The sequence below is a fragment of the Oncorhynchus nerka genome, linkage group LG25 (genome assembly GCF_034236695.1).
Source record: "Oncorhynchus nerka isolate Pitt River linkage group LG25, Oner_Uvic_2.0, whole genome shotgun sequence".
NCBI classification, from domain to species: domain Eukaryota; kingdom Metazoa; phylum Chordata; class Actinopteri; order Salmoniformes; family Salmonidae; genus Oncorhynchus; species Oncorhynchus nerka.
In genome coordinates, this window is record NC_088420.1 from 55,464,942 (window position 1) to 55,479,875 (window position 14,934).

Here is a 14,934-nt window from a genome sequence, read left to right on the forward strand (position 1 = left end):
GGGTCGGTGGTGCTGGAGCGGCCACCAACATCTGGTTCATGGTCTGAGTCACAATCTTGGCTATATCAGTGGGTTCCTCCGCCACCATTTGCTTTTTAGGCTTTGCGGTCTTTTGGGCCTCATTCAATTGTAATTTGAGCAACTGGAGTTGCAGCGACTGAACTTGTGAATCAGCCGTGCCCTTGTCTTTGTTGTATTGAGAGATGTGATGGTGGACATGGGAGTTGAATTGGGCAGTGGGCAAGGCCATCAGCCCCACTGTGGCCCTAAGCTTGGTTTTCACTTCTGTGGGTGTCCCATTCACCACCATCTCCTTCCACATGCTGAGAGTGGTTCCGCTCTGGTCATGGGGTTCAATGTGGACTGACCTCCAGGTGGTCTTGGCCCTATCTAGGTATTGAGCTGCCTGCTCCCCGTCTTCCATGGCAAAAGAGGTAAGGGTTGCATAATTTTTCTCGGTGGGATATGCCCTTCTGAGCTCATTCCACAGTGATACTCTGTATTTCTCAGGTTCTGTTGCTGACCCCAATGTTCCCAGTCCTGCTGTGTTTATTAGGGCATTCATGGTCGTGTAGTCGGTTGACCTAGCCAATAAGGCCTTCATGTCCCCCAAGGCAAGCCGGACCCCGGAAGTTAGGGACTGAAGCTGAAGCAGCCAGGCTGAGGAACCCCCATGTAAGCTCGGGAGCTGTTCCATCAGGGCCGTCAAATCTTGCATCTTCCAGGCAACGTATTCCTCTCGGTGCGTTGTGTCGTCCATCCTGAGTGGCATTTGATACAGCCCATGTCGTCTTTGGGCTTATTCTTCTTCTTCTCTCCTTTGTCTGGCTATGATGCGCTTCGACCGTCTTACTGCCGTTTCAACGGGGGTTGATTTTCCCTTAACTCCTTGTATCAGGACTATTTCACCCGTTTCTGCTGCGACTTCTTCCATGAGTTTCAGTTGGCTTTTTGCCTCCCATACACCTGCAGCTGTGAGGGGAACGTCTTCCTCTGTCTCCTCTTGTGGTTCCATATCATCTCCTCCCTGTTCTTCCGGTTCGCTGAAAGTCATTAAATTTTCTTCTTGTCGGCGGCCACTTGTGAAATACTCCTTACTAATATCGCTCCTTGGTTCCCCTCTATGTTCTCTGTACACACTGGATGTGCAGGAGGTGGGGGTTCCCCTCCCCTCTGACTTCAAGCTGCTCCCGTTGCCCCCTGCTCCATGTATGAATGGATTCCTCGTGTGGCCACTGGGGTGGAGCTGTTCTCGCATAGATCGAGGGGCATGCATGTCAGATGGCCCTGGTGTGCACCTTTGTGCACCCCCTGGTGTGGAGTAACCCTGTGGGCCAGGCTTTAATTCTTCACACTCCAGGTGGCCCCCTTTGATCAACGTATCCCCTCGGAGTACTCCTTCTTTTACAAGGAACACAGGGGCCTGTGTTGACGCGGGCCCGGCCCTTTTCCCCTTATCAGTATAAGGTGGAGGCAGATTTGATAGGACCGGGTAAAGGGGTCGGGTCGTTGAGGGCACATGTGTTGGCGGGGCAGAGGGAAATGGATTTGGCGACATCTCCTGGTGGTGGCCCGTCTGCTCATCTTCCCCTTCTGAGGGAGTGGCCACCCCCATAATTTCCGTTTTTTTATTCAGTTGTGCTCTTAGCGCCTCTTCGATGGCCCAAGTTCCTATCTTCAGTTCCACTTCTGCCCTTTCTCTCTGTTTAGTCCCTTCTTTCTTAAATACGTGATTTTTGTTCTTTTCTGCCTCTTTCTCTCTAGCTTCCTGCAACGTCTCTCTTAACCCACATTCCATTGTTTTCAGGTGAACCCCGTTTGGCGGTCCCCCTCCTAAATAACCTTCTTGTGTCCATTTTAGCTTTAATCCCTCCCAAACTTTCTTCATGTGCTTCCATTGTTCCTTTCCCCCTGATCTATATTCTATTTTTTGTTCTAGGAACTCATTAAACCTCAGCTTTGGAGTATTGGGGGTCGCCATTGTGAATTTGCTTTAATCGTAATTTAATTTAATTCAATCGGAATTTAATCGTAGTTTTAATCGGAATTCTCTCCTTCTATCTGAATATAGTTAGCATATACTTCGCCCGACGTTGATTAATACCCACGATGTATTCGAAGAGACACTGCTGCTCGTGCTCTGTCTTATCTCTGAGCTTCTCCTTAGTATGTTTTAGTTCGAGAAAAAACGAATGGGTTGGTATAGCATTTGTGGAGCGCACAACCAAGGGATCTATTCGACTATTTAGTCTCAATATTTAAATATTATATTCAGATATTATTTCAATTATACATCAGTCATTTTGTTCCTGATTATACATTTAACACAGAAGTCATAGGTACATACAACATAGAAGTTTCGGATTTATCCAATAACCCTTATTATAATTCTATCTCTCTCTCTCTATCTAACCACCAACAATCTTAATGGAAACAATTACAACCACATTGCATTTTAATATAAACAGTTACAAATAGACAAGACAAAACATACAAATACAGGTTATATCTCTGACCCCTATCAGACCGGACTAAGCGGATTTACTGGATAAAATTCAACTCTATCCTGGATAGAATTCAATTCTATCCCCTACTGACCCCTATCAGAATTAAAATACACGTTATCTCTCTGACCCCTGAAAGCCGACCCCTATCAGACCGAACTAAGCGGATTTACTGGATAGAATTTAACTCTATCCTGGATAGAATTAAATTCTATCCCCTACTGACCCCTATCGAACTGACCCCTATCAGAATTAAAAATACATGTCCGACCCCTATCAGTGAACCTCTATCAGACTAGCCTCGACCGGGTCACGGGACAAAATTACAATTTCTCCCCTCGGCGCTAGGTTTAATGAATAGTAGTTAACTATCCCCTTACTGATCTCTATTCCTGACCCCTATCGGAACTATCCAGGCCTTAAAGTGATCTCTCATCAACTGAAAGCTATCAGACTGTGCTGACCGGGTCGCTGGACAAAATGACAATTTATCCCCTCGGCGCCAGATTTAATGAATAGTAATTAACTATCCCCTTACTGATATCTCATCAATGATTTATATCACTCCGGCCGTCGCCGGCTTGTTACCACATATGTTCACTTCACTGTCTTTGACTCGTCAGCAAATTATAAATTTACACAAGAATTCATACTTACTCGGAAATACTGATCAAAATTTAGACAGACTATACGACAATATGCAAAGTTTTATTTAACAGGTTTTGCTTACCTTATTTATGGTGCACCTTTAGATCAGTTTCCCGAGTTGAGCAGAATTTTTGTCCACCCCCGAAACGTCTTCACTCGTCCTTCATGAATCGTCCTTCCACCAACTCACCCCCTCTCTCACACCCAATCAGCTCACTTCGACTGGACCGTTAGTTAACTATCCTCTGCTTACCAAGTTCTGTTAGATATGTAGAAGGGTGAGCCGGTCAAGGATCGATTCAGACAAAGTGGTAAATTGTATGACAAGCGACAGTTTTTTCAGAGTGAAGATATCTGGTACAGCGTAATTACGGCTCTTCCGTTAGCTCGCATAGAACAGCAGGCAAGAGACCGTTAACATTCAGTACACCCCTAATATACAGAACAGAAAGTAGGTTGATTCTAGAAGATCGGATCTTTGGATTGGTTCAAGCTGGGGTGTAGTCTGTAGTCTTCCGCCATTGGCTCAGTTGTCTGTCCGTCATCGTAGAATCCTCTTCGGGCACACAATGTTCGGCTAGAAAGGAGATTATGTGTGTGCGCTGGTTTGGCAGTTAGTGTGTAATGTGGGAGCTATCCTGTAGGGGACCCCACAGGCTTTACAGTGAGTTGTAGCCATGTATTAGCAGTAGGCTGGTCACCTGCATAAGAAATAGCATTTCTTTACACTGTGCTAGCGGCAGACTCCACTATGCTGGCAGGCTGGCTAACAGCCTGCTGCCTGGCCTGCACCCTATTTCATTGTGGAGCTAGAGGAGTTAGAGACCTGTCTATGTTGGTAGATAAGATGAGAGCACCCCTCCAGCTAGGATGGAGTCCGTCACTCCTCAGCAGGTCAGGCTTGGTCCTGTTTGTGGGTGAGTCCCAGAAAGAGGGCCAATTATCTACAAATTCTATCTTTTGGGAGGGGCAGAAAACAGTTTTCAACCAGCGATTGAGTTGTGAGACTCTGCTGTAGAGCTTATCACTCCCCCTAACTGGGAGGGGGCCAGAGACAATTACTCGATGCCGACACATTTTTCTAGCTGATTTACACGCAGAAGATATGTTGCGCTTGGTGATCTCTGACTGTTTCATCCTAACATCGTTGCCGACGTGGATAACAATAGCTCTACACTCGCCAGTTTTAGCTTTAGCCAGCAACATCTTCAGATTAGCCTTAACGTCGGTAGCCCTGCCCCCTGGTAAACAGTGTATGATCGCTGGATGATTCGTTTTAAGTCTAATACTGCGGGTAATGGAGTCGCCAATGACTAGAGTTTTCAATTTGTCAGAGCTAATGGTGGGAAGCTTCGGCATCTCAGACCCCGTAACGGGGGAGTAGAGACCAGAGAAGACTCGGCCTCTGACTCCAACTCGCTGCTTAATGGGGAAAACCGGTTGAAAGTTTCTGTCGGCTGAATGAGCTACACCGGTTGAGCGTTCCTACAGCATTTCCTTCCAGAAACCGTGAGAATGTTGTCCGGCTGCGGGGACTGTGCCAGGGGATTTATACTACTATCTGTACTTACTGGTGGCAGAAACGCTGTTTCATCCTTTCCTACACTGAAATTACATTTGCCTAACGATTGCGTCTGAAGCTGGTCTTGTAGCACAGCTATCCTCGCCGTAAGGCGAGTACAGCGACTGCAATTAGAAGGCATCATGTTAATGTTACTACTTAGCTTCGGCTGTTGGAGGTCCTGACGAATCGTGTCCAGATAAAGCGTCCGGAGTGAAAAAGTTGAGGGAAAAAAAGATATATATAAACGGTAATTAAAATGTAAAAACCGTAAAGTTGTCAGGTAGCAAAATAGTTTGGCAACAAAATGCACAGCAACTCGAAAACAAGTCTGCAAGTTGTGACCGGAAAACAAGACACACCGTACAACGAAGGTACTGGCCAATCGGCCGGACAATTTCCAGCGTCGTCCTTCTACCAGGTCACGTTGGGGTCACCATGTTAGAGTTGCGTCAATTCGAATCTGGTATCAGGATAAATATGACAATGAGTCACCGATTGTATACTATGTATTTTTTTATTAGCTAAGCAATAAGTGGTAAATGCAACTTTCGTATATACGGGCTCTCTGTAATACCACGCAGGGCAGAACAGAGAACTGACTTTTTCCTGACAAAGATATTATAATATACCCTGATGACAGTAGTAGTTCCGGCTTCCGAGCCGGCCTGTCAGAGTAGAGACTGGGCGTGGTTTAAACTTGCTCAGCCTATTGCAGGCGCTCAGGCGGGTCCCCGCCTCTTGGCGCTTCTGTTGATAGATGTAACTGTTGCTGTGAAGAACATCCATGCGCTCATGCTCCATACCGTTATCTCGCACCTGGCTCCTGTTATCTAACAAAAGACTGCTTGTTCTCGCAACACCCCGCCCTAAATGTGCCCCCCTCCCAACTCATTGAACAGTTCCTGTCTTCATGCTACTTTTCCATCATGAGAAAGGCCCATGGCCTTGAAACTTTTAACAGTGTTTCAAGTCAGCTATGTTGCATAACAGATACATACATCCACACAAGCCAACAGCAGATAATATTCAATCATATATATGGTAATGGCTATAATGTAAAACACAGAATCCAACAAGACCCCTCTGAATACTTGCAGACATTTTAATTTGACTCACTTTTTGTCTCTTCCACAATGTTATTCCTCACTCCTACAGTGTCCATCACAATTACATGCACATGGACAATTATGCAAATTAGGTGATGACATCATTTAGCAACTTCTAGCGACTTTTAGGACAGCCAATAGCTACTTTCCTTACTGAGGGGTTGGCAACACTGCTAACTTTAAACATCGGCTATCTGAGCAGCTAACTGATCGCTGCAGCTGTACAAAGCCCATCTGTAAATAGCCCACCCAATCTACCTACCTCATCCCCATATTGTTTTAATTTACTTTCTGCTCTTTGCACACCAGTATTTCTACTTGCACATCATCATCTACTCATCTATCACTCCAGTGTTAATTTGCTAAATTGTAATTACTTCGCTACTATGGCCTATTTATTGCCTTACCTCCATTTGCACGCACTGTATATAGACTTTCTTTTTTTTCTTCTATTGTGTTATTGACTCTACGCTTGTTTATTCCATCTGTAACTGTGTTGTTGTTTGTGTTGCGCTGCTTTGCTTTATCTTGGCCAGGTCGAAGTTGAATATTAAAACTTGTTCTCAACTAAATTAAATCAAATTAAATTTATTTATATAGCCCTTCGTACATCAGCTGATATCTCATAGTGCTCTGACTGCTCCATGCAGGCTGACAGCACCCTGCAGACTGACAGCTCTGGCTGCTTCATGCAGACTGACAGCACCTCTGGCGGATCCTGGCTGACTGGCACTTCTGGCGGATCCTGGCAGACTGGTGGATCCTGGCTGACTGGTTGATCCTGACAGACTGGCGACGCTGGGCAGACTGGCGGCGCTGGGCAGACTGGCGACGCTGGGCAGACTGGCGGCGCTGGGCAGACTGGGAGCACTGGCGGCGCTGGGCAGACTGGGGGCACTGGCGGCGCTGGGCAGGCGGGAGACTCCGGTAGCGCAGGAGAGGAGAAAAGCGCTGGCTGCGCTGAACAGGCGAGGCGCACTGAAGGCCTGGTGCGTGGTGCTGGCACTGGTGGTACTGGGCCGAGGACACGCACAGGAAGCCTGGTGCGGGGAGCTGCCACCGGAGGACTGGAGTGTGGAGGTGGCACAGGATGGGCTAGACCGTGAAGGCGTACTGGAGATCTTGAGAGCAGTGTTGGCACAGGACGTGCAAGGCTAGGGATGTGCACAGGAGGCCTGGTGCGTGAGGCTGGCACCAACTTCACCAGCCGACTAACGCGCACCTCAGGTTGAGTATGGAGCGCTAACTCAGGTGCTATCAAATCCCCGACACGATCCGTCGGACGAATATCGTATCTATAGCACCAAGCTAGCAACTCCCTCATTACTCTCCACTCCACTTTCCCCATTAACTCCTTCACAGTCTCTGCTTCGCTCACCTCTAACACCGGCTCTGGTTCTGGTCTCCTCATTGGTTCCTCACGATAAACAAGGAGAGTTGGCTCAGGTCTATCTCCTGACTCAGCCACTCTCCCTCTGAGCCCCCCCCCCCCCCCCAATACATTTTTTGGGGTGACTTTCGGGTTTCGCTCTGCGCTGCCGCGTCTGTTTCTCCAACTCCATTCGCCTATAGCCCTCTTCGCACTGTTCCAGCGAATCCCAGGCGGACTCAGGCACTCTCTCTGGGTCGGCCGCCCACCTGTCTATTTCTTCCCACGTCGTATACTCCCGGCCTCTGCTATCCATAACGTCCTCCCTTTGCTGCTCCTGCTGTCGCTGCCTGTAACCACGCCACTCGGTCCGTGTGTGGTGGGTTATTCTGTAACGTCGTTCTTCGTTTGTCAAAAGAGAGTCGGACCGAAATGCAGCGTAGTGGTTACTCATGCCTTTAATAGAAAAAAGTGACACATGAAATAATGATACAAAACAACAAACGGAACGTGAAACCTAATTACAGCCTATCTGGTGAAACTACACAGAGACAGGAACAATCACCCACGAAATACAAAGTGAAACCCAGGCTACCTAAATACGGTTCCCAATCCGAGACGAGAATCACCTGACTCTGATTGAGAACCGCCTCAGGCAGCCAAGCCTATACTAGACACACCCCTAATCAACCACAATCCCAATGCCTACAAAAACCCCAATACGACAATACAATAACCCATGTCACACCCTGGCCTGAACAAATAATTAAAGAAAACACAAAATACTAAGACCAAGGCGTGACACCCATGCTGTTTATACTTGCAAACAATTGTTTGTACAGATGAACATGGTACCTTCATCAAATCAAATCAAATTTATTTATATAGCCCTTCGTACATCAGCTGATATCTCAAAGTGCTGTACAGAAACCCAGCCTAAAACCCCAAACAGCAAACAATGCAGGTGTAAAAGCACGGTGGCTAGGAAAAACTCCCTAGAAAGGCCAAAACCTAGGAAGAAACCTAGAGAGGAACCAGGCTATGTGGGGTGGCCAGTCCTCTTCTGGCTGTGCCGGGTAGAGATTATAACAGAACATGACCAAGATGTTCAAATATTCATAAATGACCAGCATGGTCGAATAATAATAAGGCAGAACAGTTGAAACTGGAGCAGCAGCACAGTCAGGTGGACTGGGGACAGCAAGGAGTCATCATGTCAGGTAGTCCTGGGGCACGGTCCTAGGGCTCAGGTCCTCCGAGAGAGAAAGAAAGAGAGAATTAGAGAGAGCATATGTGGGGTGGCCAGTCCTCTTCTGGCTGGGCCGGGTGGAGATTATAACAGAACGTGGCCAAGATGTTCAAATGTTCATAAATGACCAGCATGGTTGAATAATAGTAAGGCAGAACAGTTGAAACTGGAGCAGCAGCATGGCCAGGTGGACTGGGGACAGCAAGGAGTCATCATGTCAGGTAGTCCTGGGACATGGTCCTAGGGCCCAGGCCAGTTGAAACTGGAGCAGCAGCATGGCCAGGTGGACTGGGGACAGCAAGGAGTCATCATGTCAGGTAGTCCTGGGGCATGGTCCTAGGGCTCAGGTCCTCCGAGAGAAAGAAAGAGAGAAGGAGAGAATTAGAGAATGCACACTTAGATTCACACAGGACACCGAATAGGACAGGAGAAGTACTCCAGATATAACAAACTGACCCTAGCCCCCCGACACATAAACTACTGCAGCATAAATACTGGAGGCTGAGACGGGATGGGTCAGGAGACACTGTGGCCCCATCCGAGGACACCCCCGGACAGGGCCAAACAGGAAGGATATAACCCCACCCACTTTGCCAAAGCACAGTCCCCACACCACCTTCATGTATTTGGAATTTGCTCCCAAGGATACACCAGACTTGTGGAGGTCTACATTTTTTTTCCTGAGGTCTTGGCTGATTTCTTTTGATTTTCCCATGATGTCAAGCAAAGAGGCACTGAGTTTGAAGGTAGGCCTTGAAATACATCCACAGGTACACCTCCAAATGATGTCAAATAACCCATCAGAAGCTTCTAAGCCATGAGATTTTCTGGAATTTTACAAGCTGTTTAAAGGCACAGTCAACTTAGTGTATGTTAACTTCTGAACCACTGGAATTGTGATACAATTAATTATAAGTGAAATAATCTGCCTGTAAACAATTGTTGTGTCAGGCACAAAGTAGATGTCCTAACCGACCTGCCAAAACTATAGTTTGTTAACAAGAAATTTGTGGAGTGGTTGAAAAAGTTTTAATAACTCCAACCTAAATGTATGTAAACTTCCAAATTTAACTGTATATCACAGAAGACTCAAATATAACAAAACTGTTTGACATGGAAACACTGGATTTTCCTCGTTAAAAAAAAGTTATGATGAAATTATGAATAGTAATAACATTCCACCCATGAGGTCAAGAGGAGCGCTTTTGTTCACTGACTGCAGTAAAGGGCTACATCTATATTCTTGGCCATGCTGAATGAATAGGCCTACCCTGAAGGAATAGGCCTAGCCTGAATGTATAGGCCTAGCCTGAAGGAATAGGCCTAACCTGAACCTTCTCACCCCCCCCCCCCTTAAAAGATTTAGATGCACTATTGTAAAGTGGCTGCTCCACCGGATGTCATAAGGTGAATGCACCAATTGTCGCTCTGGATAAGAGCGTCTGCTAAATGACTTAAATGTAACCTGAAGGAATTGGCCTAACCTGCAATTCTTCCCATTAGGCATTACTAATTAACTTGTTTGCTGGCAGTGCCTCAATTTTCATTAATCTCTAATCCACTTGCGTATTGGCAATACCACAATAGTCTAATCATCACATTTACTGCAGAGTGCGCCCCTTTTTAAAGACCGAATGGAATGGTTCTTAAATAGGGCTGAGTCACAGGTCTCGCATTACTGAATAATGCTGTATAACCCATATACAATTTGTTGTGAGGCAAAAACACACATTTATAAATGCACTACAAGACTGTTCGCTATCAGAATAGAATATATACGCTGTCTATTTTTTTGTGAGAAACCGAAATCAATCTTCTGCCCACCTTATCTGCTTAAAAATGTATGTGATTGTTTAGATCTGAAGATGACGCATTCATAGTGCTGGGGCATTCATTTATTGGTACATTCATTAATAGAATCGGCACTCATAAAAAGGGTTTTTAGGAGACGTCATCGGGAGTAATCCACAGGTGAGGTTGCCTGGGGGCCAGCCAGGACAGGTCCACTTAGGAGTGGTGCTTGTAGTCCTCCAGGTGAGCCAGGACATAACCAGAGGGCCCCAGGATGGTGATGAAAAAGGCAGTCATAGCAATGGCTTGCTCCTGGATGAAAACAACACATGACACATGTTAAGACCTGGAACAATTTCATCTTGGAAAACATAACCACATATTGTGTTCCCTGGCCATTCAGTCTCAAGACATTAATAACAGCTGTCAGGCCAAGAAGGGCATTTATTGGTTTCATTGCACATGCACGCCTTTGCACTCTTATACAAAAAAACTATTGGCATATTAAAGCAATTGGCAGATTCATTTAAATTATAATTGCATTATTCTAGCAAAATACAGGATACAGTCCAGTGACAGTGGTGAGCCATTACTATTTCAGTTTCCTTCACAAACTGAGCTAGTTTTAAATCGAACTCGGCACAATCTGGTAAAGTTTTACAAGGTCACACTATTGGCACAATCTCAAGTGGGCTCCATGCACATGAGCTAGACCACAAGGCGGGGGGTGTGAGCAGTATAGTTATCGATGCCAAACACATCTATAAAATTAAGAACTTGAAATAGTCACGCGTGCAACAGGCTACTAGCCTACGTGAATGGATTTACAGCGATAATGTCGTTTTGCGCACTTCCCCAATTAAACCAGCTGACGTTGATATAGCCTCACAAGGCAATCCAAAGTCTGAAATCGAAATAAATAACACGGATTCGTAGCGAAAGAGCGAACTCTAGAAAGGTAACGTGCGCAGCAACCTTCCGCATGTAGCCGACTTACCCCCACGGATAAGTGGTGTTTCGCAGGCTTGTGCGACAGTGTGGCTTTGGAGACGATCTGCGACCTCACTGCGACCCTTAGCAAATTGACAGAACCTCTGATCCCCGACATGATTCCGCTTTCGTGTATTTTTCCCCCAACCCAATAGTCGTGGTGACTCTTTCTGTCTTGTGCTCGGGAGAATGTATTCAATGTCCCAAAAGAAGCCGTTGATTTGTGTTGTCCACCTGCCAAGTGGAACATAAGGTCATAGCAAATTTTAAAAAAGAGTCGACGTATTTGAAGACCCCTCCTGCTGAAACAGCCTCCGGGTATTTAATTGGTCAGATCAACAGCGTTTAAGGCTCGGCTCCACAGACAGGCTGGCTGGCTGGGACCAGTTGATAGGCTGTACTCATGTTACCCCTGCCGGAACTTCTACTGCAACGTGAGGCAAATGAACGCAATAACAACTGTCCCCACTCACAGAATTAAACTAGTTTATATGCGTAATCTTCAAACAGGGTATGTTCGGAACTTCGGGTAAAGTATGTGGAACTATTGCTATTATTGTTGCAATGAAAAAAATAAAAACGTGTGTGTGTCATGTGTATGACTGACCCTGTTGTATAGTGTAATGTTATTGAGGCATTTTATAGGGCTGTCGCAGCTGTAGCATACTGAACTTGTCCCCAGACCATTGCACACAGAAGTCTGTTTCTTGAACCTGCAGCTATATTAGCCGTAATTATAACGGATCACCGTAGGGCCACGTAGTTATTCTACACAGCACTACGATGAGATTTTTTAGCTTTTTTTTATAACCAAATATATTTTTTTATGTTATAGAAGGGACCAGACACTTTTTTTGCGATTTCACTTGTTTTTTATCAACTTATCCCAACCAGTGATTCATTTCCTCATCCTCGTTGTGCAGTACGGGGACCTAAATACGTCCTTTTAGAAACGGGAAAGCTCTCAGTATAGTGATGCAGGTCTTTAGACGTTGAACACGTGAAATTGTGTCATTACATGATATTATATATTATTATTAAAAAAACTTGTGTGAACCCTTCTATAACATGCCATTTACTAATTATTTGTTGTTGATTTGGTTGTTTTAAAAAAAAGCAAACTTCTCCTTTAAAGTCAGGTGATAGCTGTCCTTCAGATTACCATTATATCCAGCAGATGATGCTGTGGTGCTTGTTGTCACATAAAATAAAATAAATCACCATCACCTTATCTTAAAAATGGCTTGTTACTCTTCATCGTTTCTTAACGTGATAATATCTGGTAGTGGCCACGTATCTGGACAACACCCTGTCGTTCTCAACTAACATCAAGGCGGTGGCCCGTTCTTGTAGGTTCATGCTCTACAACATCCGCAGAGTACGACCCTGCCTCACACAGGAAGCAGCGCAGGTCCTAATCCAGGCACTTGTCATCTCCCGTCTGGATTACTGCAACTCGCTGTTGGCTGGGCTCCCTGCCTGTGCCATTAAACCCCTACAACTCATCCAGAACGCCGCAGCCCGTCTGGTGTTCAACCTTCCCAAGTTCTCTCACGTCACCCCGCTCCTCCGCTCTCTCCACTGGCTTCCAGTTGAAGCTCGCATCCGCTACAAGACCATGGTGCTTGCCTACGGAGCTGTGAGGGGAACGGCACCTCAGTACCTCCAGGCTCTGATCAGGCCCTACACCCAAACAAGGTCACTACGTTCATCCACCTCTGGCCTGCTCGCCTCCCTACCACTGAGGAAGTACAGTTCCCGCGCAGCCCAGTCAAAACTGTTCGCTGCTCTGGCCCCCCAATGGTGGAACAAACTCCCTCACGACGCCAGGACAGCGGAGTCAATCACCACCTTCCGGAGACACCTGAAACCCCACCTCTTTCAGGAATACCTAGGATAGGATAAAGTAATCCTTCTCACCCCCCTTAAAAGATTTAGATGCACTATTGTAAAGTGGCTGTTCCACTGGATGTCTTAAGGTGAACGCACCAATTTGTAAGTCGCTCTGGATAAGAGCGTCTGCTAAATGACTTAAATGTAAAATGTAAATGTATCACTGGGCTGTGTGTTGATAAAACACAATAGAACGGGACCTTGAGGAGTGCTGAACAGACTGCCTGTATACAAACATTCATTTGTACATTCAAATGTTTGTCATTTAGCAGACACTCTTATCCAGAGCAATTTACAGTAGCGAGTGCAATTAATTCCGTCGGAATTCATCCTAATGCCTAATACAATGTAGTGGGTGATGCCAAATAGTAAGTGGACAACATCCTTCTTTTAAAGCTTCCTATGGAAACCTCGACCTCCACACAGTGGGTGAAGTTCATTGAAAAGCATGATATTTCCACTCTTACAAACAGAGACACAGATTGGTGATGTTGCAGCTCTTGTATCATGGTGGCAGAAAAGAAGGAAAAAAACAGCCCTGTGAGTCTCATTTCTTCTGATGACAAGTGTGCGAGGGAACACAGCTGGATCGGTGGTTGTTGAACAATTAGTAGTGCAGTGCAGTTCAGGGTCCGTTTATCCCTGGTGTGTGCTAGACATACAGCAGCCTACATGACTTTGTGACACATCAGACGACGTAATTTTAGATTTTGAAGATATACAAAGTCATTGTTCACAAACAATGGCGTTAAACCACCTCTAATACAATAAATACAACACTTTCTTTTTCGCTCAACTGATTACCATTGAACGCCACTAGATGGCGAATGGGCATCACAAAAAAATGTATGGGGATTTATTTCGGTGGGCTTATCCTGTGAAGACGAATAGCCTACTACCCTCCCAACGTGAAAAAGGTCTGTGGGAGATATAAAGAGGAGGTTGCATCTGTATATTAGAAATTGTTGCTTCAGTCCTGCTATTTAAAGTGTACCTGGCAATGGATTCCATGTAATTAGTAGTGGCTCTTTAGAACTGATGTCAGACCATGACAAGCAATAACTGCTTCACAATCAATTAAAAAATACATGCACGATTAGGACATTGCCAATTACTTTAAGCTCCAAGTAACCCATTGGCAACCTAGTCAACATGTATTATAGTGTATGTACAGTATACCAGATATGTGCCCATGCAGGGCTTTCGGAGAGGGAGTATTGTCACCTTTGACTATCAACGAGACAGACTGAATGAGGTCATTTTAAGGCATTGCGTTACATGTCTAAAGTGTCAATTTGCAACAGTTGAATACTATCTGTGGGGGGAATTCCAGCTCTGGACTAAACAGAGTGTGGTAGCGCTTCACATGACTGTGTGTGTGTGTGTGTGTGATCATGCGTGCCCGCGTGTTGGTGTGTGTGTGCGTTGGGTTCATGAGCATGTACAGTACCAGCCAAAAGTTTGGTACCAGTCAAGGGTTATTTTTCCTATTTTCTACACCTCCTCCAAGTTTCACGGTGGGAACCACACGTGGACATCATCCGTTCACCTACTCTGCTTCTCACGAAGACACAGCGGTTGGAACCAACAATCTCAGATTTGGACTCATCAGACCAACGGGCAGAATTCCACTGGTCTAATGTTCATTGCTAGTGTTTCTTGCTTGTGTTTCTTTTTCTTATTGGTGTCCTTAAGTAGTGGTTTCTTTGCAGCAATTTGACCATGAAGGCCTGATTCACACAGTCTCCTCTGAACAGTTGATGTTTGAGATGTGTCTGTTACTTGAACTCTGTGAGGTGCAATCTGAGGTGCAGTTAATT

General features: G+C 45.6%; 1 protein-coding gene across 1 annotated transcript; it reads right to left on the reverse strand.

The window, feature by feature from the left end:
* Positions 1 to 10,317: 10,317 nt before the first annotated feature.
* LOC115108996 (cytochrome c oxidase subunit 8B, mitochondrial-like) lies at positions 10,318 to 11,511 on the reverse strand. The gene is made up of 2 exons (XM_029633542.2): positions 11,229 to 11,511; positions 10,318 to 10,543 (listed from the first exon to the last, which is right to left on the reverse strand). The coding sequence occupies exons 1-2, from the start codon at positions 11,469 to 11,471 to the stop codon at positions 10,448 to 10,450; spliced, it is 339 nt and encodes a 112-aa protein (XP_029489402.2). The 5' UTR covers positions 11,472 to 11,511; the 3' UTR covers positions 10,318 to 10,447.
* Between the last annotated feature and the right edge of the window lie 3,423 nt (positions 11,512 to 14,934).

What these genes read in the sequence shown, in the direction of transcription:
- LOC115108996 (XM_029633542.2), bottom strand. Translation starts at nt 11,471, where the DNA reads ATGTTCCACTTGGCAGGTGGACAACACAAATCAACGGCTTCTTTTGGG. An exon ending in AACACCACTTATCCGTGGGG is followed by an intron (nt 10,544 to 11,228) that starts GTAAGTCGGCTA and finishes GTTTTCATCCAG; the next exon opens with GAGCAAGCCATTGCTATGAC.